The 25817-nt window shown below is 40.6% G+C and overlaps 2 protein-coding genes across 3 annotated transcripts; both read left to right on the top strand.

Moving 5' to 3' along the window:
• The first annotated feature begins 567 nt into the window (after positions 1 to 567).
• On the top strand, positions 568 to 5020 carry armc10 (armadillo repeat containing 10). Its single transcript, XM_029434700.1, has 6 exons — positions 568 to 1086; positions 1555 to 1700; positions 1900 to 2034; positions 2128 to 2304; positions 2429 to 2500; positions 2670 to 5020. Exons 1-6 carry the CDS (start codon positions 828 to 830, stop codon positions 2919 to 2921), a joined length of 1041 nt encoding a protein of 346 aa, XP_029290560.1. The 5' UTR covers positions 568 to 827; the 3' UTR covers positions 2922 to 5020.
• A 1260-nt stretch (positions 5021 to 6280) lies between these two features.
• Positions 6281 to 25072, top strand: LOC115010199 (DENN domain-containing protein 5B-like). Of its 2 annotated transcripts, none has more exons than XM_029434686.1 (21): positions 6281 to 6606; positions 10557 to 10666; positions 11557 to 12271; positions 12880 to 13067; positions 14300 to 14797; positions 15125 to 15356; positions 16462 to 16612; positions 17369 to 17459; positions 17552 to 17671; positions 18205 to 18357; positions 18520 to 18598; positions 18685 to 18760; positions 19122 to 19250; positions 19376 to 19497; positions 19773 to 19918; positions 20003 to 20121; positions 21000 to 21184; positions 21362 to 21444; positions 22083 to 22209; positions 22449 to 22623; positions 23706 to 25072. In XM_029434686.1, exons 1-21 carry the CDS (start codon positions 6498 to 6500, stop codon positions 23887 to 23889), a joined length of 3792 nt encoding a protein of 1263 aa, XP_029290546.1. In that variant the 5' UTR covers positions 6281 to 6497; the 3' UTR covers positions 23890 to 25072. The 2 variants fall into 2 exon arrangements, with proteins under 2 accessions (XP_029290546.1, XP_029290547.1); XM_029434687.1 differs by lacking the exon at positions 6281 to 6606 and adding an exon at positions 10382 to 10400.
• Positions 25073 to 25817: the final 745 nt, after the last annotated feature.

The following is a 25817-nucleotide window of genomic DNA, read 5'->3' as shown; positions in this document are numbered from 1 at the left end:
TAGCTAAATTGGACAATTAATGAGCTGAACTAAATTTAACAGAGTACAAAATCAACGGTATAACGCACATAACTCTTCAGTTAACAAATTGCACATGCAAAACAGTTTTAAAAAATACATTCTGTATATGTTTTGAAAGATAAAACGTTGTTTATAGTTAGAAACTCCGTGCTAATCACCCAGCGAAAGATTTAGTCGGCCACTTTGAGCCGCGGTGTTGCCAGATTGGGCTACTTTTATGCTTTTTATTTAAATGAGCCAGTAAAAAAATGTTAGGCGCGTTGTGATAATTTTGCCTACTTTTTTATTTGGGCCGTTTATTACAACTACATTGAAACTGTATTCCTTTTCCAATTATTATTATTCCGTCATAGTTCTATAATACAATAATTGTGAATATGAGTGAAAAACTATTCACGTTTAATGTAACATAATCCTAAAGACGTTTATGTTATGTATTACTTCTATAATAAATCATAACTGTATCATTATTGTAACCGTTGTTTAGAGTTTTTTTCTCAGATAAAACAGAGTGTCATACCGGAGGCAATTGTACACTCGGATTGGTCTTCTTTTTGTTAGTCCAATCTGGCAACCCCAGCTGCCCGGAACAACGGAAAAGACAATTTTGACAACTGTAGCTGGTAAACAGACTTGTCTAGTTTACTGAACAATGAATCTGTCATTAGTTTGGGTGGATTTTGTAGTGGTTTCCATGGGTTGCCGTCAGCGCTAGCTATCTAAGGAGCCGAGTTAGTTACGTTACAAATCATCTGTGTCTGAACGTTAGCTAGCTAACAGAGTTTAGCTAAAGACGCAGCAGCAGCATGGGCGAAGGCAGCATTACTCCCAGGCTCGGAAACATGAAAGCATTGCTTGGTCTAGTTGCCGGAGCTGGAGCTTCCTACGGCTTATACAAACTCATCAGCGGGGAGAGCTTCAAGAAAAACAAGAAAAGTGCTGCTAATGAAAGTGCTGGTGTCCGGAGCAGTCAGCCCAGTGAAGTTACCCTACAGCCGGGCAGCCTGCTGGCCAGAGTGTCCGGACTGGATGTTGTCTGTCCCCGACCTGTGGATGTTGCATCAGGTAAGAGCCATAGAGCTCATAAAGCTTTCACAGGCACTACATCTACCTGTGTGATTGTTCCAGCACAGTGAATATCTAAATGATTTCTCTCGTGTGTAAACACAAAGCACCCATAGTTTATCCCAAACCATGGTCACATCTTTGATATAAGTGGAGAGATCTGTCTCCTACACTGCAAACTAACACTTCTTAAATATATTTAAATTTAAATATAATATAATACTTTAATATATATTTACCACTCACAAAAACCGAACTGCTCTTTCATTTTACTTCAGATATATTGTACAAATCTTTATATATTTTCATGTTTTTATTGTAATTTTCTTCCTAGATGTTGATTTGTGAACTGTTCATTTTCTGTTGCTCTGCTTATGTTATGCACCAATACACTAAAGCAAATTCCGTGTACATGAAAACCGTAACAAACATTCTGATAAATGTTTGTTAAATAATTTTGCTCCATAGGTGACATAATCCACCAGTCCCCTGGCAACCTGGAACCACAGCACTTGAAAATGCTTCTGTCATGTCTGCAGACCAGCAATAATACAACCGACAGATGTCGTATCATACTTACTTTAGGAAATTCTGCTGCCTTTACTGTGAATCAGGTACGGTAAAAGTAAAAAAAACCTCCTGCAAGTGAGGTTAGTTCTGGTTGCTGTATTGTAAAAATCTCATTTTAAAGTTATGTTGTATTTTGTCAGTGATGTCACTCAAAGTTCTGCATAAACCTTGTGACATAAGTGTGTCTCTTTTCAGCCATTTACTATCTTTTTTCTTTTCTTTTTTTCTTGACTGATCCTCCAGAATCTGATAAGGGAATTTGATGGAATTCATATCATAGCTGGTTTCCTCTCTGATCCTGCGGCAGAAGTTAGAGTGCAGACTCTGAATGCTTTAAATAATCTGTGTATGAACATCCAAAACCAGGAACAAATAAAGGTATGTTGCAATATACTGTACAGCGTATATCATGCAATCTGTTGCTGAATATGATATATTTTGGTTATAAATTCATTATCCGTGTCTTTATAGGTTTATGTGCCAAAAGTGCTGGAGCTGATTGAGATGTCTCTAGTGAATTCTGACCTTCAGCTTGCTGCTCTCAGGCTGCTCACAAACCTGTCAGTCACAGATAAACATCAACACTTGCTAAAGAAATCAATTACACTTTTACTCTCTCTACTTGTCGTGAGCAAGGAAGCATTACAGGTTGGTTCCTTTTTTTTTTCATTTGAAAAATTGTAGCTCTTGGAAAACAGATTAGACCGGTAGAGCTGTGAATGTAGTATGAATTATTTAAACACTGACACACACACTAATATTTGCCTTTCAGGTTCAGGCTTTGAAAGTCCTTGTGAATTTGTCATCCAATCCAGATATGATGGATGACATTGTTCAATCTCAGGTAAGAAGAAAAGTGAATGTGGAAGCTAGTTAGCATGGTTCTGCATTAAGAGGTAGTATATAGATGTAGCATTGTTCTAATTTCTTTGTAGTCAAACTGTTTTGGCTGGGGTCCAAGTTTTACTACAAATCCTCATTTTGACACTGGTGTTTTCTGCTTTTTGCCGTAGGCACCAGCTTCTGTTGTGCTGCTGTTTGACGCACGAACAGCCTCTACTGTGCTTCTGCGACTGCTGACGTTCGCAGGGAACTTAAAGGCCTGGACGCCCTCTGCCCAGGTGGCTGATGAACTGAGGCGGAAGCAGGATTGTCTCTTCCGGGTCATGTTAGATGAGTCTTCCCAGCTCCACAGCAGACTGGTCCAGCTACTTTCACACCCTGACGAGGAGATTCAGTCCCAGGTGGCTCGTATCTTGACATAGACCTACTTCTCTGCACACTTGATCCATGCACAGCTTTTGCTTCCACACATTTTGCCAAAGCCATCAACCCATCACACTTCCAGTTTAATTATAAATTTGTTGACATTAATCTGACAAAAAAGAGAAGGCTGGGAAGCCTGCTGTAGATACTCTTACAGTCGTGCACTTTCTATATCTTCAGTGTTCCCTAGATCAGAGGTTTTCAAAGTATGAGGCAGGCCTCTTCAAGGGGGCTCCAATCGGTTTCAGGGGAGGCTAAGTGGACTAAATATTACATTAGTTATTAAAAGAAGATCACATAGAATAGCCTAAATGTGTGTGATTTTTGTTAGAGCCAAACTAAGCTTTGTCTGAGTCGAGGCCCTCAGACTTTGTAAACCCCTGCCCTAGATCAATATTATTAGCACACATAAGTCAATTATTTATTCGTCCTCACCACTCTTTCCTGATTTCCACTTTCTTACACTGTAATTAATAGACGAGCAACAAGTGAGCAACCATTCATTCAGTAGAGTGTAAAAGTCCACCTCTGCCTTTTTCCCCCTGCCACCTGCAGCTTCTCATTCCCAGAAAATATTTTTTCCTTCAAAGATCCACAGTGCCCTTCCTTCTAAGAACGTCACCTACTTTCTCTGAAGACATGTTCCAGGTGAAATTTCTGAACCCAAACCCACTGCCAAACATTTTCTAGAGAATGCGTGAGAATGACCTGTGCTGCGCGACCCAACTTACTACCCCTCTGTGGCTCAGAGAGACTCTGAGATGGAGAGCTGAAGAGGTTTCTTTCCGCACACCTCGGCATGCCTTGGAGACATGAATGAATGGATGCAACACAGTTCCTGCCCTCACTAATTTATTAACATGTCGGATTTAAAGGACATGCTCTTCAAGATCTTTAATGTTTTTCATTTGAGAATCGGTGTATCATGACGACCCAAAGTGAAGTCCCCTTGCAGGGTGGTTGGCCTGACATTCTGTGTCAATGAGGGAAGTTTAGTGTAGCGGGAAGAACTTTGAGTTGAAACACTTCCTCACCCGCAATGAGAAGAACTAGTACATGTGGTTGGGACACCTTCAAGTTATTTATTGTGGTTTGCACAAAAATTACACAGAAACAATTGTTAACAAAGAAAATCTTAGCTCTCAGGCTCCCTCCAACAATGTTGATGAATTTCTTTTTTTTTTTTAATCACGCAAGAAAAAGACTAAGATTTAAAATAGTGCAATTTAAAATAAAGGGATAAAATATAACTTATATAAAAATGTAATAATATTAATGTGTGGTAAACAGTCATTTCAAATGAATAAACAGAATGTAAATAGATGTAAACTGGTATGGATACAACCTAAGTATCTTTAACTTTGAAGGTGCACCAACCACAGCTGCCTGGGACAAAACCCCAGCGTTGATCCATGACATGACGTTGCATCTCTCAAACACACCTGCAAATCCCCCAGAGAGGAGCAGGAGGAAGCTGCAAAGGAAAAGGATGTCTGGACTGCTATGATTGTTTCAGCTACCACAAATATCGTACAGATACGCAGCTGGAAAATGAATGGAGGAGCGGTTGACCTCTGACAAAGCAGCCTGTAATAATAACCATTACTTTTGTTTTGTAACCATAACTGCATTTGAACATTTTAATGGTTATTGAATTATAACAGAGATTGAATGTTAATTACAAGCATTGTCGTGTTAATTTATGCACTCGCAGTAATTGACGGACCCACGTGTTGTCTAGCTGGAGGACTGGAGCTGTGGATTCATCTAAGACTTGTTAACAGTATTTACAGAGAGGAGGATGGGTGTGGGTGCATACCTCTAAATTGCATGAAAAATGTGAAGATTATCACAGAATATGATTTTGAATGCAAGGATTTTATGACTTGAGCCAGTCCAGGTGTAAAGAAATGCTGCACATTTTACTGACTTTGTTGAACCCAAATCCTAAATATCTCTCAGGCAATATGGTTTACCAGAACAGATACAACAGGAGGCTGATTTACTTGTGATCTAGATTATCGTATTTATTTAATAAAGCTAGCTAAATGTTTGTTATGTTTGTTTTAATGGTTCAATAAAAACCCTATATGACAAAGTATAGATATCCACATCCTTATTGTACCTGTTTACTTGAAATATGTTAAACTGGTAGCAGTCACTGAATTTGTGAGGAGCTTTGCTGTTGTTAGATGGTCGGCTGTGGAACTGGGACTGCCTTTTGGCTTTGCATACAGTACCATCTTAAAAACATATAAAAGAGAGTTAAAATCACTGCTGCTTGTCTATAAATCTCTCAATGGCCCCCGACCATTATACAACTGTGTTCGTCTTTGATCATGTGAATTTTCTCAACCTCTCAGGTCATCTGACAGAGGCTCTCCTAACTGCTCCCAGAGTCCAAACTAAACGTGAAGAAGCAACATTTAGTTAATAGAGGTCACTATGCACTACAGAGTTGGAACACACATTTAACAGTATTTAAGATTTAAGAGTATTAAAGGGGGAGTCTGGCTTTTTTTGTTAAACCATAAAGTTAGGAGGATTCAGAAGAGACATTTCAAAAGAATGGTCAAAATAAGCAGCCGAAACGGAGCTATTGTGAGTTTTAGTCCCTGGTGTGGGTCAACCTTTAAAACACTGGATCCTATATTTCCCAGAATGCAACCCTATTTGTATTTCAATAGATGTTCCCTGACTGGTAAAATAAACACACAAAAAACCCCAATTCTTTCAAACTCCACACTTCAAATTTGTATCGCAGGCTTCCTGTAAAAATTCAGGTCTCAAACCAAATTTTTTATTATTGTCTCGGGCTTTAGAAACAGTTTTCACAAGCTAAATTGTATGATCAGTGTTTCTAGTGTTGATATGCATATATTTACAGTGTATTTGTACTCCTGTGCAATGCCTTAATAACCTGTAACACATATTATATATAGATATAGATATAGATATATATATATATATATACATATGTATATATATACATATACATATATATATATATATATATATATATATATATATATATATATATATATACATATGTATATATGTATATATATACATATGTGTATATATATATATTTGCATGCATCATTTTAGTTTGTCAAGGGGAAGAGGATGTACAACATATAAGGTCATTTCTATTTTTCTATTAATATAAATATATATATATATATATAATAATTATATATATATATTTATATATATTTTTAATGACTACATCCAAGAACAATTGTGATTTTTGTGATGTGCAGAGGATACATTTCGACAACACCCTTTAAAATTAGGCTTATTTAACAGTGATGATGAAGCTTTCAGGCCTTTGTCTCTCCCTCCCTCCCTCCCTCCCAGCCTCCTCCCCCTCTGAACAAACGAGATGACCATCGCCGGATCCCGCTGAGCCCCGTCAGAGTCACACAGGCGGGAGGGCCGACAGCACCCAGCGCACGGATCAGAAAAGGAAGGACGAAGGGGGGCGAAACATTTCGGATTATCTGCACGAGCTATGAACATCTACTCTGCTAAATAGAAGTAAACGGAGCTCTTACACCTTAATCGCGTCGAGGATGAGCGGGACTGCAGCGGCCACAGGATCGGCTTCTTGCCGTTTCGCCCACTATTTTGTTGTGTGTGGAGTGGACACAGAGACGGGCCTGGAGCCGGACGATGGAGCAGGTAGAGGGTCTATAAACACGAACCAAACGCATCCACACCACATAAATACACAGCCGAGGCCATAATGTCATGCTTTATGGAAAACATTTACTATTTCATGTAGGCCTATTAGTGTGTGTGTGTGGGGGGGGGGGTGACATTCATTTAAATATGTTTTGATTGGACGCCACGTTCTTCTTCCCTTTATAAGCGTTGTTGACAACATAAGATCTGACATTATCTCGTCGAATATAGCCTATATTTTGGCCAATATTTTTTCTTCTTCTAAGATAAATTCCATTAGAAATATGCTAACACCATTTTTGGGGCAGGATTTGTGTATTTTTAACGAATGGTTTAAAAATATAGATTTTGTGTCAAGTCAATTCAACAGATAAACAAAAAACACAAAATTCAAGAGAATGACCATTTCCCCATGAAGTAATACTTTAAAATGATGATTATACTCTCACCCTATAGTCTTGCTCTTTTGTTTTATCTCTGAACGCATTACAGTTCTGTACATTGTGTTTTGATCATATTTTAAAGAGCAGCGTTGTAAGTCAAATGAGAATATAGCTTTGTTGGTTTCTGCAAGTCATTCAGTGCTACTACTTCACCTGGATAAGTAATATAGCAGAGAAAGGGATTGAATAGAAAGACGACAACATCCTGCCGAATGATGCTGGAGCACAGATGGAGCATGCAGGCAGTGGTTCATGGTTAACAACCGGACTGTGTGTGAGAACGAGCTCCCACATTACAACTGCTGTGTAAACCTACAAGCAGTGATAATCTATGTGACGTCTGTTCAGCTCTACACGATCTCAAACAGAGATGGACTTTTTGTTTTACAAAGCAAAACAGATTTGTCCTTTTCTCACCAAAAAACAAAGATGGGAGGAAATGGATGCTGCAATGTAGGTGGATGTGGGGGTTGCCACGGCGATGACAGCTGCAGTGATACTAGTGATGGTTTATTTGTGGAGGATAGCTTCGCAGCTGGTGGTTGTTAGAAATTGAGACATCAAGTGGTGTTGCTTTCTCCCTCACTGAGTTGTTGACACTCAGCTTGGGGACAGAGTCACCCAGGAGCCCTCTGTGGACGAGTTATATATGTCATATAGAGCTATATGTCTTTGTGAGGAAAAAGAGCTGTGCAGGTGTGCTGAATACCAACGCCTTGAACGTCACTTCCAGGTTTGCAAACAATAGTCGCACCCTGTATTCTCCCTGTGTTCTTTGTAGCAGAAATGTAGCTCATGTAGAGCGGCTCTTCAGGGGAAAGATGGCAGACATGCTTCCTCATTCAGCCAAATGTCTTTGAGGAAGGAAACTGTGTATATAGGATGAGCTCTGTATGACGTTGGAACACAAAGCTCTGCTGCAGATTAATTACTGCTCTAACTTACCACCAAGGACTTTGATATTTGGCTCCCTGCGGCGAGTGGCAGCGCTGCTGGCCAGTATATCTGAGCTCCACCAATCTGCTTATGTAACAGCGGGTCATCTCAGACCCACTGCAGCAGGGGGCTCTGCCTCGTTTCAAGGGATTTCTGTCTCTGTGTTTGACTTTACATTCATATTATGTAAGCTGTAGTCAAGCAAGAGATGTTTATTCTATCACGTGCACAAGTGTTTGGATGTGTGACGTGATACAGTATCTCTTTATCACATACACTATGCTACACAATGTGTGAGGCAATGCCTACCGAGAAACAATCTGCCCTTGTTGGCTCCTCAATAGATGCCACTGTGTTTTCTGCAGCCTAATCAAATTTCACATGACGTTGCCTGTCGCTGGCTGGCCGAGGCTTCGGCAGCCGACTGTCACGGGAATGACTTCACTGGAGGGCGAGAACTCCCTGACCGAACATTTGAGTGCTGCTTTATAATAAAGCTGCAACCATTCGTTGATCGACTGAAGAATAGTCGCTAACTATTTTCACAATTGGTTAATCGATAAAGTAATTTTTCATGTCAAATATGGAGATTTACTTCTTTTTGTTTTATATCAAACTGAATATTTTGGGGTTTTGGACTGACAAAACAAGACATAACTATTTTCTGACATTTTATAAACCAATTGATTTATTTAGAAGATAATTGTCAGATTAATCGATAATTAATGTAATAGTTAGTTGCAGCCATTCGTCATAATGTTGAACCATTGTAAAGAGATATATCCAACCTGAGTTGTTTTATTTTTAGTCACGCAACACTTTTATCCTTTATTTTAAGCATACAAGCCCAACACCGCCCAGTCTGTGTCTCCGGCTGAGATGAAAAACTAAATTTGTCTTTGTTGTTTTGTCACATGATTCAACCTTCAGTGGACGGACAAATCTGTAGTGCAAAGACGGAGTGATTTAAACCTGTTTGATCCAAAACATTTGCTGTAATTTTAATCTCTTTCTGCTTTTCATATCTGTCCTCATCTACTCGTGTAATGGTGTGTGATGAATGGGATGGTGGGGGTAACTGCGTTGGTGAATACGACAGATGTCCAGATTTATGGCCGTTCTGTCATCCCTAATGAAGTGAGCCTGTTTTAGGGATGGGGCACCGTTCAGGGATATAAATCTTTGTGATGCATGTCTAAACCGCGGAATGAATATGAAACCCTTTATTGACATTATAGTGACAGTGGTATGGACTTTCATGTACTGAGGGTTGTTGAACTGCTGGTCGGACTAAACGGGCTATTGGGGGACAGCGTCACTATGTTCTGACATTTTATGGACCAAACGCTTAATCAAGAAAAGAATAGGCGGATCAAATGATTATGAAAATGATCATTAGTTGCAGCCCTTTTGGGTCAGCTGATGAAAGTCAGGGTGATGTAAAGCGCTGACGAGCTTTGTCTTGAGGGCCGTCTTTGAGGCCGCAGCGGAAGGTGCTACCATGGCAACTAGGTGCTCGATTCTGCTTCTCGGCACCGACACCAATTTGTATCCTCCGCAAAGAACATTGACTCCCCCTCTCGTCACTATGATCTATTAGCTTCTGTCTCCCACTTACCAGCCTGACTCAGTTTAACTTGAAGTAGTGCTCCTTTCTCACTCTGCTTGCGGCGCAGTTTCCTCTCTCGGGGTGCTGTGCGTCATGTCGTAGGCAGGTGAGCTGGATGTTCCTGAATGCTGAATGAGTGCGTCAACGCTGGCAGCCGAGAGAAGACTTGTTAGTTTGCCATTTGCAGTTGTTTTTGTTCTTGTAATGTAGTGGTGACGGTTAAAGCTCAGAATTTATAGCAGATTAATGAAATGGGGAATACAGTGAGAGAGCACTGTTCAAGGGCATCCCCCTCCACAAAGTAGATGAATAATGAAAGTTCACTACTGTCAGTCGATTACACATGCTGAATCATACACACTCTTTATCTCTATCTTCAGCAGCTCCTCTTCCTCTGCTCACACAGACAGCACTCGCATGTAACCGGAGCTAGAAGCTGACGCGAGGTGCAGAGAATGAAGAGAGGAGAAACTTGAGCCTGACAGGGCAATGCATCAAATCTGTGCATTGTAAATGGAGGAATATATAAAATAGTTTTCTTGCATGCACTGCAAATGTAATCCTTTCATGTACATGTAGCCGTTCTATACATATCTGTCATTCTTTATCCTGAGCCTCAGCGCTCTTGGTGTATTAAAAGCAGCGTATTTTCATCCTGAGTCTCGGGGACGAGGGGCGTTTCCAGTCTATCTTTATGGTAATGAGTTGAGTTGCATAACTCTTGGAAGGATTTTCCCCTCTTTCCTGGAGAATGGTCCTTGCCGTCAACAACAGATGAACTTTTCTCTTTCGTTTCACACAAGGTCATCCTGTCCGAGCTTCTTCATGAATCAAAGCTGTTGTCATTTAGTGACGTCCTCTGCTCCGTAATGAAGTCTGTCTCAGCAGTGATGACGGTGAAAGATCACTCTGTACTAATACGATAATACCGTATCTCTTTTGTTCTGTTTGTGTTTCAGGCGAGGGATTTGAGCAGAGCCCCATTCGACGGTCGTTCAAGTCAAAGGTTCTGGTGCACTACCCCGAAAGCACAGACAGGAACCCCTTCAATAAAGATGCCGTCAACATGGTGAGGTCTCGGATTGCACATAAATGCTCTTCTTCAGTGTTGGTCGGTTTCTCGGTGGAAATATAAGGACAAGATGTGCCTTTCTTTGTGTGTCAAATGTTTTGTGGTTACTAGTGTACGTGAATATTTTTACAAAGGAAAAAGAGGAACATGATAACAAAATCATCTGGGAACAAAAGTGTAGTCGGAGCCAATTATCTTTGCTTGTTCGCTGCCTCTCATAGAATATGTTCCTTTTCTTTTTTCACACAGAAGATGTTTATTGTTCCCTGTTGAAAAGCAGGTCAGGATGATGAAAGGATAATCCTCAAAACAAGTCTGCCGGTACACTCCGCAGCTTTTTGTGTTATCTATTTATGGTTTCGGTAAAATGTGTGTTCTTATTAAACATTTATTAAATGTAAGTTTGTTGGGTTTTTAGACCCGGAAACAACCACATAATTCACATAAATGAATAAATAGCACAAATACAACACAACATAGAACAAATACTTGTCACAGGTACTCAGTTATCCCATATTTAACAATTAAGTTACTTGTTCAGCATTTTTTTCATGCAATTTATGCACTTTTTTAAAATTCCTGTCAAACATTTGTTTACCTCCAGAGAAGAATTTTAAAATTTGCTTTTATTTTGCTGACCGCAGGTTTTATTTTGTTCAGGTATCTGCCTCCTCAATGTCTGTGAATTACAGCACAATTGTTTGGAATGCAATATTCTATAATAGCTTTAATAGTTAAGTTTACATCCCTGATTTAGAAATCCACCACTAGTCCCAGTTATGTAGGTCATTATTAAGGGTCACATTTGTTTAAACACACTTTGTCCTTAACCCTCTTTTATGCTTTTTCCTCCCTTTCTTCGTCTTCATTCTTCACTTTCTCCTCAGCTCTGTATGCCGAGGGGTCTTTCCTTCCGCACGCAGGCAGAGAGGCTTGATCCTCAGTTTCACTCCTTCACAATGTCTTTTGACGACGGCACACGTTCCTACGGCTTTGTCCACACCTTTTACGAGGAGGTGACCAGTGCTCAGATCATCACTGCCATGCAGACTCTCTTCCAGATGCACCACGTGGAGCACCATTCAGTTTCCTCTGCCTCCTCTCCCTCCTCATCGTCTTCGTCTGCCTCCTCGCCCTCCACCTCCAGCATGGACTCGCTTGTGAGTAGCTTGGATGAGTCAGACGCTCAATCCCTGGCTGGGCTTTCCCCCTGCCTCGGCTGCGCGGGCTCCTACGATCCAGTGCGGGACACTCTGTACGTGTCCAAAGCCCTCTGTCTCCTCACGCCGCTCCCCTTCCTTCAAGCTGCTCGACAGTTTCTGTCTCAGCTGCACCAGGCTGTGACCTCACACACAGCCCCACCCCTTCCTATAGAGAGCTACATCCATAACATCCTGTACGAGGTGCCGCTGCCTCCCCCTGGCAGGTCGCTGAGGTTCCACGGGGTGCAGGGGCCCATCGTGTGCCAGCGGCCCGGCCCGGGTGAGCTCCCGCTGGGGGAGTATCCTCTTGGAGAGGCTTTCTCGCTGCTGGGTGTGGACAATATGGTGCAACTAATTACCTGTACACTTCTGGAGACACAAGTCCTGCTTTGCTCTAAAGGTAAGCACACTATTTAGTTATTAGCATGCTTCAGATTACACTCAAAATAAGAAATTCCCACATAATGCCAACATTTACTGATATAATCAATGCAAATAAGGTGGTAGTAAAATCATTGATGTTATTTAGAAGACCAGTTTTAAGACTTTGTTCCTTAAGCAAACTCTATCAATGTTTTTGCAGAATTTAGCAACGCTCTACAAGATGCCTTTATGAGCATGGCATAAATATAAAATGAACAGAATTAATCAAAATAGACAAGACAAGTATAGGACATGGCACAATATGAAACTATATATATATATATATATATATATATATATATATATATATATATATATATATATATATATATATATATATATATATATATATAAAAACTTTTTTTCACAATTTACACAACATTTACCCCACATGTAACCTACAATAACAACACAGCAGATGGGTTTGAGGTTAAATACTGACACTGACAACTCATTGTGTAACAAGTGTGGAACTGCTTCATTAAAATACTGTTAAAGGGAACGTTCTTCTTCGCTTGAGAATGAGTCCTTCCCTTGGTACTTATAGGTGATTCCTCCATGCTCTCGTCTCTCTCATCTCCTCAGACTACCAGCGTTTGATGACAGTGGCAGAGAGCGTCACCACCTTGCTGTTCCCATTCCAGTGGCAACACATCTACCTGCCCATTGTTTCTGCACCGCTGCATCACCTCCTAGACGCTCCTGTGCCATTCCTGATGGGTATCCAGCGCAGAGACGGAGCGCAGCGATCCTCCCTCCACCTACCACACGAGGTACACAACGAAACAAGGATCTTATGTGTGATGCACCTGTAAGGCAAGGAACTTTTATTTAGCACCACTCCGACACAAGGCAATTCAAAGTGCTTTACAGGGGCATATAAATGTATTAAATATATTTAACATAATCCGCAAAGCAAACATTTAAAAATTCCATTTTAAAAGACAATAGAGAGAAAAAAGTGATCTGTAGTAAATGTAAGCATCTCAGGATGCAAACATTTCAGTAAAAATGCACACAAAAGGATCTAAAAATGTTTTTTACACTGAAACATTTATACATCCATTTGCTGATCCTCTTTGTGATGCATGCGTGACGATTTGCCCTCTGCCTCCGGCCTGTCGAATTGAGACGATACATTTCCTTGATCCTGCATCTGAGATCACTTTGTGCTGGATGCATATCTCACTGAAGCCTCTTTGAAGTCGCTCTGCCCCAGAAAGGAGGCAATTGAAAGACAGCCTGGGGGGGCGATGAAAGCAAAAACGCAGCGCATTAGAGATCCAGAATAATGGCACTCTCTGAATAATTAATGAGAATTAGGGATCTTTACTTATTTCTTGAGTTGGGCGATTTTATGTATGGGTGGTCATACAAGTGGGATTTGGTTGGATTGTGTGTTGACATGTGATCTTCTCCTGATTTGTCTATTCAAATTAAAGAGATGATGAAAAGACATGGACTAAGAATTGTAGACATTAACTAAGAGGATGACACTGCACAGAGTAAGAGGATGTCTGCAACTGTCTACTCTACAGTACATGTACGTCCCCTGAGGCTGTAAACTGACTGTCTGAGGTCACTGTTGAAGGTTGCGTTGCTGCTGACTGCGCTTTGCTCCACTGCTGCTTACAGAAGCAGTATTTATAAATGAGTGCCTGTTTGTCACAAAGTTCTGTACTTAATTGCTCAGCAGCTTCCTGGGCACAGCTCTGGCACATGTTTCTGATCTGTTTGTCATCTTGAAAGTCCGATGACGAAGATTTCCACAATTCCCACTGTTGCAGTGATAACAGTAATCATTAGATAATCCTTCACATGCTCATATCCTCAGAGGGCATCTCCCGGTGAAAGGCCAAGAATCTATTAACGGAATATAAATCTTCTCTGATCTCTGATCTTAATTGGATGTTAAAGCTCAGCCGCATTGTGATTGGTTAAACCTGTTATGATTATCTGATGGATGAGTCAGTTGAAAAGTGTTTTCCATCTTTCTCCCACACAGGCCAACATGTGCTTTGTGGACATTGACAACCGCTTTGTGGAGGCCCCCGAGGCCCTCCCTGTGTTTCCAGACCAGACCGAGCTAATCCAGGAGCTGAGCGAGGTACTACTGCGCTTCGGGCTCCCTCCACAGGGCGGTGTGACCACCAAGCCTGCCACCGCCTCCCCTCGCATGAGCAGCCTGGTGCTGGAGGATCTGATGGAGGACAGAAGGAACGGGAACCTCGGAGGCGAGGAGCTGGCGGTGCTGGAGAGGCTGCAGGCTCTGGCGCGGAGGTGCGGAGGAGAAAAGATGTCGGACGCAGGGAAGACGCTGGGACATGTGTTTGAGGAGGAGGAGGAGGAGCTGAGGGCGGCGAAGCTGAACATTCAGCTGAGGGAGGTGTTTGCTGGACGTTTTTCTGCCATGTTCGGCAGGTATGAGGAGTTTGTCATCCACAGCGCTCTTGATTTGGACTCCTGGTTGAGCAACCGAGAGGGGACGTTCAGTTTTGACAAGGTACTTCAGTAGAAGTCCATGCACAAAGATCAATTGATGGATCTAATGAAATGACAAATCCACAAATGTTAAGGTTGCTTTTTCTTTGTCTTTGGATTGTTATAGAAACATTATATCCATGTCGTGTTTGTGCTTTTCTTTTCTTCTTTTCTAAAAAGGATACATAACTAGTTCAGTACACAAACAAACAAAAATAAATAAACAAGAATACGTTAAAAATGTAATAAATAGAATTAAGAATAAATCAATCATAATAATAAAACAATATATGTTTTAAATTGTTGCTCCTACAGCTATTAATCGTGTTTGTGCTTTTCAATTTTTCAGGGTTCCTTCCTGTCAGTTCAACCTGCGACCCACTTGCACTTCCTGTCCCGGTTCCTGGAGACATCCATGTTTTCTTCCTTCGTGGATGGGAAGGTGATATCTCGCTGGGCGGATAGAGAACCACTGCAGCAGCTGTTTGACAGCCGTCTGGAGAGAGATCGAGTGTACGACACAGACGAAGACGACCCCCGTAACTGTCACTACAGGAAATGCACCACAGTCTTTGAGTCAGGTACTGGGAAGATGCTCATGAACAAAAGAGGATACAATGATGGTGCTGCAAGAGGAGTCATAAAATAAATACATGGAACACAAGCCATAATATGCAACCAAAACCGAAATCCAACTCAAATGTTACTCTTAGTATATCATGGATATAGGTTGTTTTAAGTTGTCTTTCTCACCAGGAAAGTCTTTATATAACTCGATAGATTTTCATGAGCATAATGCAATGCAAATGAGATAACTGCAGAGGAAACAGGCAATAACATCTATACAATTGAAAGTCATGCAGTCGTTTAAAGAAGGATGTGCATTTTAAGGACATCCAATGGCCAAGAATCTGGATGTTTCTGCAGTTTCTTTTAAGGATTTAGATACTGATACTGTAGCGAGAAAGTAGGTTTAATCCCCAATTGGTAGATTGAGCAGAATGATTGAAGTGGATGCCAGATTGTCTGTCGCCATCTGTCTGGATTTACAGTGCATGTTAATTATGTTGCTATCCTTTCTCCAACCACCATTTTTTGTATCTTTAGTAATCAGCACTGAAGATCTTCCTTAAACTCTGCTTAAGGGGACTTGTGTGCCTGAACTTTTATTCAAATAGTAACTAATGGAAACGTTTCCTAAACGAAAGTTCAAATCTAATAATCTGATGAATAATTGAAACAGAAAAGGGATGAGGAAAAGATGGGTAGATTTAGGGAATTAGAGACGGGTGAACTAAAGGATACGGTGGGGGATGAGCATTATACGATATAAGTGGAGGACAAGGCTTTGTGTGCAATGAAAACTGTTTCAAATCTTCTGCTTTAAAGTCCTGCCAACCTCTCTGCAGAAATTGCACTGCTTGCATCTCAATCTGGCTGTATCACTATTCACATTTACATTCTGCTTCAGAGATGTCGTTACTTTGTATTACTCTATGCTGTTCCAGTCCTGGGTCTTCTTGCAATGAAACAAACTTGGTAAACAACTTGAATACAAGATGTTCATGTAAGAGGTGACATTAAAAGTTAGGCACAAGTCCAAACTTATCCACACTTTCAAGACTACTCTTATCTACAGTAGATATCCCTGTTGGATCTTAACGTTTGCTGGGTTTGTTTCTGCAGCTCAGGCCATCGAGCGCAGACTCCTGAAGGCTGACCACACAGCCATACACCCCCACCTGCTGGACATGCGGATCGGCCAGGGCCGTCACCAGCCCGGTTACTTCCCTAAACTGCAGGCTGACGTGCTCACACAGGGACAAAACACCAACAAGTGAGTCTTTCTTTTCTGCTGTTATTCGATGAGAATAATTACTTGTAACCCCGGCCAAGGGTGAACAAGGAGTAGCTCAAAATACTAAATATTTGTGATTACACCAAAATAGCCGAATACTGAAGTGATGCGGACCTTATGTGAATTTATCATCAAAATAAATAGTAAACCAACTAAAAGTAATTGAAAAGCAGTTTAAATAATTAACCAATAGAAAAGGCTTAAACTGTTAAAAATTAGAAAATTGGATCCGTATTTGAGAAGGTGTTTATAAAGTTTTTTCACTTCAGCTCTCTTCACTGGTCCCTTCACGTTCCCCTTGTTAAAACCTACAGACAATGTTCTGTAAAATATATAGGATATTGTGTTAATCAGCTCCCAGGTCAGGTTAGGTTACATAATCATAGAACTGGCATTTAGTTATGGTTTAGTTTCGTGATAAGCCCGTTTAGGCTTTTGGCCTCCCTTACATATTCTGTTATTACTTGTATTGCTTTGGTAATGTTCTTTTTATGTGTTATTAATTTAATCAAATTAAATTAATCAAAGCAAATAGTCATCTAAAGTGATGGATAAATGGTTGCCACACAAAGGACATGATACTTGAGCTCCTCTGATTGGGGCCGTGTGGCTACGTCAGACATTAAAGGATGCGTTAGAATATCACTAGATGTCAGGGTCTACTTTATATCTACCATAATACAGACACATAAATGTATTTTAAATACAGAAACACTGTGTTATCTGGGTGAACAGGTGGTCCGGTCGTGTTACAGCATCACGCAGGACTGACCTCAAGAGATCAACGGTGACTGAACACTCAGGAGTGGACAATGAACAGAGACAGGTATGTTCATGTGTTCAGACAAACAGACACAGACAAACACAGAAACTTTAGGAGGCTTGCGTCTGTTTCATTACCTTTTGTTTATTTAACAGAAGCACGCATTTGCAAGGAAGAACCTCCGCCAGTCTAAGCTGCTTGATTCGTCACCTCAAGCTGTCTCTCAGACTCACCGAGAGTTCGTCGACGGGCTGCTGGGCGAGTGTCGTCTGAAGGTGAGAGCTTTAACTGCGAGCTGATGGAAGCACTGCGGGCACTAATTTCTTAACGGGGACACATTTATAAAAAAACCTCACTTTTTCGGTGCTTGTGCACATACATTTCTATCTGGATTGCCTACCAACCCAGTCAGTCTTTCGTGCTGCCTCAGTCGGAAAACATTTGATTCAACAAGTCATTGAGATTTCTGTGTCACATGCAGGCTCATTAAAATATACCACCCCCTATCTTAGTATTTCCACCCACGGCTTAAGAACTATCGTTGCAAAGGTGCGCCATATGTTTGTCGGCAGCCAATCAGAGCAGACTGGGCTTTTTCGGGAGGAGGGGCTTAAAGAGACGGGGTATTTCAGTCACAGGGTGAACCGGTATATTCAGACAGACGGTATGAGATAAACATTAAAGCATGTGAACATGTTCTAGAAGAAACCCAAATACCAAAATTAAAAACCTGAAAATGAGCAACTAATGTCCCTTTTTTAAATTATTGTTTGATGTTAATGGCACAACATTTTCTCTGTCTTTTTAGACCAAACGGATGTTGATGGAGAGGATGGGGAAGGAGAGTGTGGATCTGGGTCAAGGAGAAGCCAACATCACAGGCCTGCAGGAAAACACACTCATCCACGGCTTGTGTGACCTACTGGAGAGAACCTGGGGCCATGGTCTGCAGCTTAAACAGGTCAGACACATCATTTAACATGTAATAATAATTTCAGCTCAGATGACCTAAAAAAAGAAATACATGCGTGTTCCCAAGTAAACACATTCCCATCATGCATTCGATCACAAAGAGGTGACTGTATGAGCAGGCTGAATATTGACATGTGTTTATTCTGAACAGGGGAAGTCTGCTCTTTGGTCCCATCTGCTTCACTACCAGGCAGCCCGGGGGAAGACTGACATACCAGCTGAGTCTCCAGGTCAGGACACAACCTGATTTAGTTTTTCTTCTGTAAATCACTGAACTAAGAGTCGTATCATCATTGGTGTTTCACTTGCTCTTCAGGGTCTAACGGTTCGGACCAGAGAACGTTTGATGACGGGACTCTGATCCAGAGGGGGTCGTTAATACAGGATATGAGGTAACGAGCAAACATACGTTCATGTTGGAATGAGTGGTGCATCTATGTGGGAGACATTGTAAAAGGCTTGTTTTTAAGGTCTATGTTTTATTGGAAAATCTTTACTGTTTCATTTCTTCTTTCAAAGAACTTGTATTTTGGCTGAAGTTTAGATGAAGACACAATCTTAACTTTTAAAATGTTAATATACTGGACATACATTATATCTCCAACATTATGTTCTGTTCTTGGTCACAGGCTTTCTTGATATCTTTTCTAGAAGATATCAAATGAAATACCTAGACTGGTCATTAGATACAATGTTATGAGAGACAAACTGAGCATTAGAGCTTGTGTTTCACTTTAACTGTTGTTCTTCCAGGTTCATCCAGACCAGGAGTGAGGGTCTGTCTGAAGTGGGTCAGGCTCGGGCCTGGATCCACCTGGCTCTGGAGAAGAAAATGCTCGCCCAGCACCTTAAAGAGCTGCTTACAAACCAGGAGCTGCTCAGGTCAGAATCCACTCATCAAAGACTTTAATGACAAGTAGACACAAGTCTAATGTTTCTGGGTGTCATTTATAGTAAGTCTCGTGATTCTGACGGATCTTTTTCCCTTTCTTCTTGTCCCCTGACAGGCAGCTGTACAAACGTCATGCATTCCTGCTCTGTGAGGAAGAAAGGGAGCAGTTTCTGTTCCACCTGCTCTCTCTCAACACTGTGGAATACCTCTGCTTCACACGCGTCTTCACCTCCATCTGTAAGTCCTGTAAACTTTAACAACTAGAATTTACTGGCAGCTTCATAGCTTGCAAGGACACTGGAAGTGTTCTTCTGGTTGTGACTCCACCCCTCCCATGGATTCACACAGACCTTTTACACCTCAAACAATAGACATTAAAACTGCCCCTATGCTGTGACAATACTTATATAATACTAATATAATATTTGGTATTGTGTGAATAGATGGCATTTTTTTTTTAGTGTGAAGGAAAATGACATGAATGAATAAAACTTTGCTCTTCGTCTCTCCAGGTATTCCATACCGTGTCGTCATAATACCCATGAAGAAGCTGAGCATTGCAATGGCAACAGTTGACCCTTGGGTGTGCGTGTCAGGAGAACTGGGGGATTCAGGAGTTCGACAGATCACGAAGAACACACAGGAGATTCTTTTCCAGGTTTGTGTATACACTGCAGAATCAAGGTCCGCATCATGCGTGACAGAGACGCGTCATGAATGTGGTTCATGCTTTTCATTTCAGTGCAAGAACCTGGGCAGGCTGAGCACTTTGCAGCTGGGACAGGAGAACTCCGGCTTGCTGGCCAAGTGTCTGATCGACTGTGTGATGGTGTACAATGAGATCACTGGACACACCTACAAGTAAGCTTCTTACTATAGTCTCATCACTAAAACACTAGGTCTGGTTATCGGTTCACCTTAAAGGTATCGAGTACTGAAATAACCAAGTAGTAGTATTAAAGTTTCTCCAGTCAAGCAATACCTGCACGTGATCCTTTTTGTACCAAGATCTAGAAAAAAAAACAGACTATTTGTATATTTTTGCTTGCAGCCAATCACAGCAAGCGTTCTGCGATTTAATGTGATGTGTGATTGGCAAAGTATCGCAGTAGCTACAACCCATACAACCTGTGGTGTGGTGAATTCGAGCGTGGTGAATTTCACGGTGTTGGCAGTTAATGATTATCTTCATTATTTATTAATCTGCAGAATTGTTTCTGGATTAATCATTTGGTCTATAAAATGTATGAAAATAGTGAAATATGTCCATCCCAGTTCTTCCAAAGTAATGTCTTTAAGTGTTCAGTGTAAAACCCAAAGATGTTTAGTTTAATATTTCATTTAAAACAGGAAAAAGCCAGATATCTCCATCACTTTTAGGGTACTGGTATTAGTACTGGTATCATCATTTGTAAACGGTACACAGCCCAACTGACTGTGACCTCAGTCGCTAATTGTACAAGAATGTGTTTGTGGACAACAGCTCCCCGTTTGTTAAAGAAACGATGACAGCTGAATCATCCTGACTGTCAAATATTGGATGTCTGAGAAAGCTTCTTGATCACACGATAATAATATAATGTAGACATAGAACAATTGAGTGACTGCATGTACACTGTGAAAATATACTTGATACTCTCTCTACACTACACTAGCTGATTCAAAACTGATGCTGCCATGTCCTTGATTAATAAATGTTTTGCAGTTTGATATAATGAAACACTCTTCTTTCCTTTCAGGTTCCCATGCGGCCGGTGGCTGGGGAAAGGCGTGGGTGACGGCAGCTTGGAAAGGGTTCTCATTGGTCAGCTGGTGTCACCTGGTGGAGAGGAGGATGCTGGACGGTGGACAGGGACGCCTCCGGAGTTGGCCTCTCCTTCTCAGAGTGTGCGGGCAGTGCTGGAATCGCTTGGCAGCCGAACCAGTGCGTACTGACAAAGAACCCATTCTTTAGTGACAATAGCTGACCTACTTGTTGGTACAATAACAGATTCTGCTCCTGTATCACCTTTCTATTTAGCTCTGGTCCACTTCCCACCTGTGTGTGTCATCATTCATCTTCATGTTTCTATCGGTAACTTTCCTTCATTTATCTCGTCAGGAATGCTGTCTGTGGAAGTACAAGAGGACATGAGGGAGGCAGCAAATAACCTTGTTAAACACTTCCACAAACCCGAACAAGAGGTATGTGACTGTGAATAGTGAGTGTGCATTACACATTATACTATATTCATTTAACTTGTTGGCATGCTGAGCTAAAATGGGTGACAATGGTTAATACAAAGCATCTCACGCAACACAGACTGTCAACCTCCTGCTTGTGTTATGTTTTATCTCAACGTGGTTCGTTACCCCGGCCTCTCCAGCCCAGACCTCATTTGTCTCGTTTGTGTATCAGACTAGCCTCTCTCATCTCAATAGCAAGTTAAAGCGCTGAAGGGACTTGATGGATCACTTTCGTTTATCTGTAATGGGCCTCCTATTCCATTGTCATAACATCTTTAGTGCACAGGCTTTAATGTACAAGCATTTGCTCTGTTCTGTTTACTCCCTGTTAGTAAACTAAAGAAGAGCCTTTTAGATTAGAAAATAAACAAATTGTTCTCTACTGTAGAGTATTTTTGGAAAATTGCAAATCAGGGGATTTACTGAAGTTATAAGATTACATTACATCACAGTTCATTTAGCTGACGCTTTTGTCCACAGCGACTTACAATAAGTGCAAACAATCATGCGGATACAACTCCGAACATTACATTAGCTTCAAAAGATGAGCCTCTTGCGTACAGAGCCTCTTTTCACTCTCATCTCTCTCATCCCAGAGGGGAAACCTGACAGTCTTGTTATGTGGAGAAGGAGGTCTGGTGCTCTCCTTGGAGAACTTCCTCCTGCACGGGCTCAAATCTAACCGTCTTTTCCAGAGGAACGTGTTTGTTTGGGACTTTGTGGGTAAGTACTGCGAGTGTGTGAGTTCATTAAAAGTGACGTTTTACTTCTCGCTGATGTCCGACTCCTGTCTCCATCTAGTGGTAAAGAATATGAATGTCACATATCAAATTGCATGCAACAAAGCAGGATTGATGTGTTGTTGTTAACAACCAGTGTTTGTCTTCTAAGACCTTATTTTCCCTTATTGTCTGTATATTAATAAGTCATGAACTGACAGTGTGACAAACTATTTCCTATAGAGAAGGCAGTGGTTTCCATGGAGACAGCTGATCAGATGGGTGACCTGCACGGATCAACGCTGACAAAGGGTCCACCGTGTGACTCACTGTGCCACTATGTCAATGCCATCAATGCCTCGCCACGAAACATTGGAAAAGAGGGCAAGTTCCAGCTGTTTGTCTGCTTGGGAATCAGGTGAGCGGATCATAGTTGTGTTTGTAATCCAACAATAAGTTTATAATACAACTGTTATTTGTGTTATTAAGTCTAAAAACCATTGGGATTTATGAGCCAGAAATAAGGAGACACTTGGAATCTGATTCTAAAGCATCCTGGTCATTAAATTATTTTGGGCAAATGCGATGTTTCTTCCTGAAGCCCAGAGAAAGCAGCCGAAGCATTTACATAACATACAGTTCAGGGAGGCAAAGTGTCAACCTTTGTCTTCTAATGGTCGGACACTACATGCAGAAAAATCATTTATATCTGTGTGAATTAAAAAATAAATCAAACATTTAATAAAGCATTTTGTTTTCAATATGCATTATAGTTGAGACAATTATCGTTAGAAGATGGTGGTGAGGTCTCTGGCTTAACAAGTAGAGTTGTTCACCGTCAAGTGGGTTTGGGTCTAGTCGACATCCAAGTTTACATGTTGTCTCTTTTTCTGTCCTATTTCCTTCCATATGTTCTGTCCATTAAAGCAAACTGCTTTAAAGGAGTAAGACTGGCATTGAATGACCTGACTACATTAGGGCTGAATGATTTGGAAAAGATATCTAATGATTATTTTTGACTGATATTGCAATGGTGATATGATTCACGATATTGGAGGGAGTGATCATTGTTGCATCATTGCTATCATTTTCATTGAAAAATACATTTTAATGATCATGGTGTGATTTTTTCTTTTCTTTTTTGGAGAGGATCTGTACCAACACATTTCTTTTTACTTAGGTCAGCAGAATACGTTTTGTCGGCTGGGACATCTCTGCAGCAACACAATATTTATTTTAAAATGATATTTTGACACGTATGTTGCAAATATTGTGCCTCCTGCGATTTGGATATTGCACTAGTCTATGTTGCGATTTGGATAAAACGTACAGGTACAGAACACTGAAAGCATCTTAGTTTCTTGTTGGAAGCTGTTTTAAGAGAACGTAAATGGCGCTAGTTCTGTCTTGTAGTCAGCTAACTCATTTTACAATTTAATCCTAAAATTCATCAGATATTTATGGGACCATTACTGACCATTGACTTGTTCTTCTTGGCAGGGGCCGGCTTCTCTCTCAGTGGCTTCCCCTGCTGGCAGAGTGTCCCCTTTCAGGGCGGACGTACGAGGACGGTGCTCTGCTGCGGGACCGGGCTGCTGTCCACTCCCTCTCCCGCATCCTCCACACTCTCAATGAGTTTACCATCACCCTGGAGACTGCACTGGTCAAAGGAGTTGACCTCTGACCCTGACAGATCACTACCCTGCTCTGTAACCTACTGCAGGAATGCAGATGGGTTAAAAAAATATTCATCTTTCCATATGTGGGAAAAGGAAAGTACATTCAGACACTTGAGAAATGTGACTTTATCATAAAAGAGGACAGTGGACTCGGTGATGTCACTGGCAACTCGAGCTCCAAACATATTGCCTTGTTCACTGATGTAAATGTCTTATACTGTATTTGCTTCAGGAAATAGTCGGATTTTTCCTATGCTTGTTTACACTGTGAAATTCTGTTTCCTCAAAGAGAAATGGAGTCATTTATTATCCCACATCTACAGTAGATATTTCCACCGCTCACACCATTAACCGTACCTGACCCTAGGACAACTGTAACTCTCCTTCAACTGCTGTATTGCTTGCACTTGAACTTTAAACTAAGCACATGCATGGCCAAAATATGTTTGTTTGTTTTATGTCTTAGTGTGTTGTGATCTGATATATCAGGACTCAGGCCTTATTATACATTTGTTTTTTCTTGACTTCATTCATTGGATATCTTAGTACATATACTCCAGAAAGATAAGTGTTCCCACTCTATAATGTGTTACAAATGTTATATTATGCTCTTGTTATACTGTAACATCTTGCCTGAATCTCTTTGTTTACTTCAGTTTGGGGTCACATTCTGAAGAGTTGTGCTCCTGATATCCTCCGTCGGTGAAACACTGAAACCAAACTAGTGTCCTAATTGTCAGTTCAAATAGCCTTCATCACTTTGTCAGAAAGCTTTTTCCCTCTTTCTCATTGTAAGTATTTTGCTTCTTATGGTGTAATGAATTTGTGGCATATTTTTCTGTATAAAGGCATTTTCTTTGTGTCTGTGTAAAACAATAGATTCCACTATGGACACACTTTACTGATTATGTGGATAATAGTCATGTTGTTTGTTTCTAAACTGTTCAGTTGTCTTCAGGCAATGAATAGAGCACAGTTTCTTAAAAATGTAAGGTATTATGTTGATGTCCTATTTAATTTAACAGCTGAATTATGAAAATGCTGTCTCCTGCACTGCCCTGCAAGCACTATGTATCCCACAATGACCAAGCCTCTATTATCATTTAAATACAGATTAGAGAAAGCAATAATGAATTGTTATTTATGAAATGTGTTGTAAAAGATTAAAGTTAATATTGTCATAACTGACTTGGTATTGTTTTTGTGCGTGTTATTTACTTATCTTTGATGTCTGAAAGGATTGATGATTATTGCAAAAAGGTTCACTTTTCCTTCCATAGGACTAATTTCATCTGATATTTACCAAGAATTAGACTTTTTTATAGTTTGCCAAATTAAAACATGACCACTTGTATAAACTGTGTTTGTCTGTGACAGAAGTTCCTTAGATCAGTTTGAATATTGTGTTGACAGCGTCACAGCTATTACACCATATGAAAACTGCTACATACAAAGGATGACTCAAATATTTTTTTTATATTAAGACACATTTTTAGACAAACTCTGAGGTGTCTTGAATTACATTTTGATGCTTGCGTTGTACTTAAGAGTTCAGAAGAGAGTTAGGAGAGTATTTATTGCAGAATTGTATTGGATTGCATTAGAGTGCTACTTTTCTTTATTTTGACGATAAATCTAATGCAAAGCTCCATAATAGAGATGTTATCCCCCATTTTATTTGCAGTACGCTTTTTACAAATTGTATTACTGCCAGCATAGACAACAGTCTATACATTCTATTAAACGTTATGTGACAAGCTGGTTGGTTTGCTACTGATACATGACTGATCGAATGATTATTATCATTGTGTCATGCATAAATAATATGCCCAGCCCAAACATGCTTACAAGACACCATTATTTTGAAAAAGAGTCCAGAAACCACAGTAGCAACATAAATGACAAATAACACAAAAATAAACCATTCTGACAT

Source organism: Cottoperca gobio, chromosome 6 (genome assembly GCF_900634415.1).
Source record: "Cottoperca gobio chromosome 6, fCotGob3.1, whole genome shotgun sequence".
In the NCBI taxonomy this organism is placed as follows: Eukaryota; Metazoa; Chordata; class Actinopteri; order Perciformes; family Bovichtidae; genus Cottoperca; species Cottoperca gobio.
Note: the sequence above shows the minus strand (reverse complement) of the source record. Positions and strands in the feature narration are given on the sequence as shown.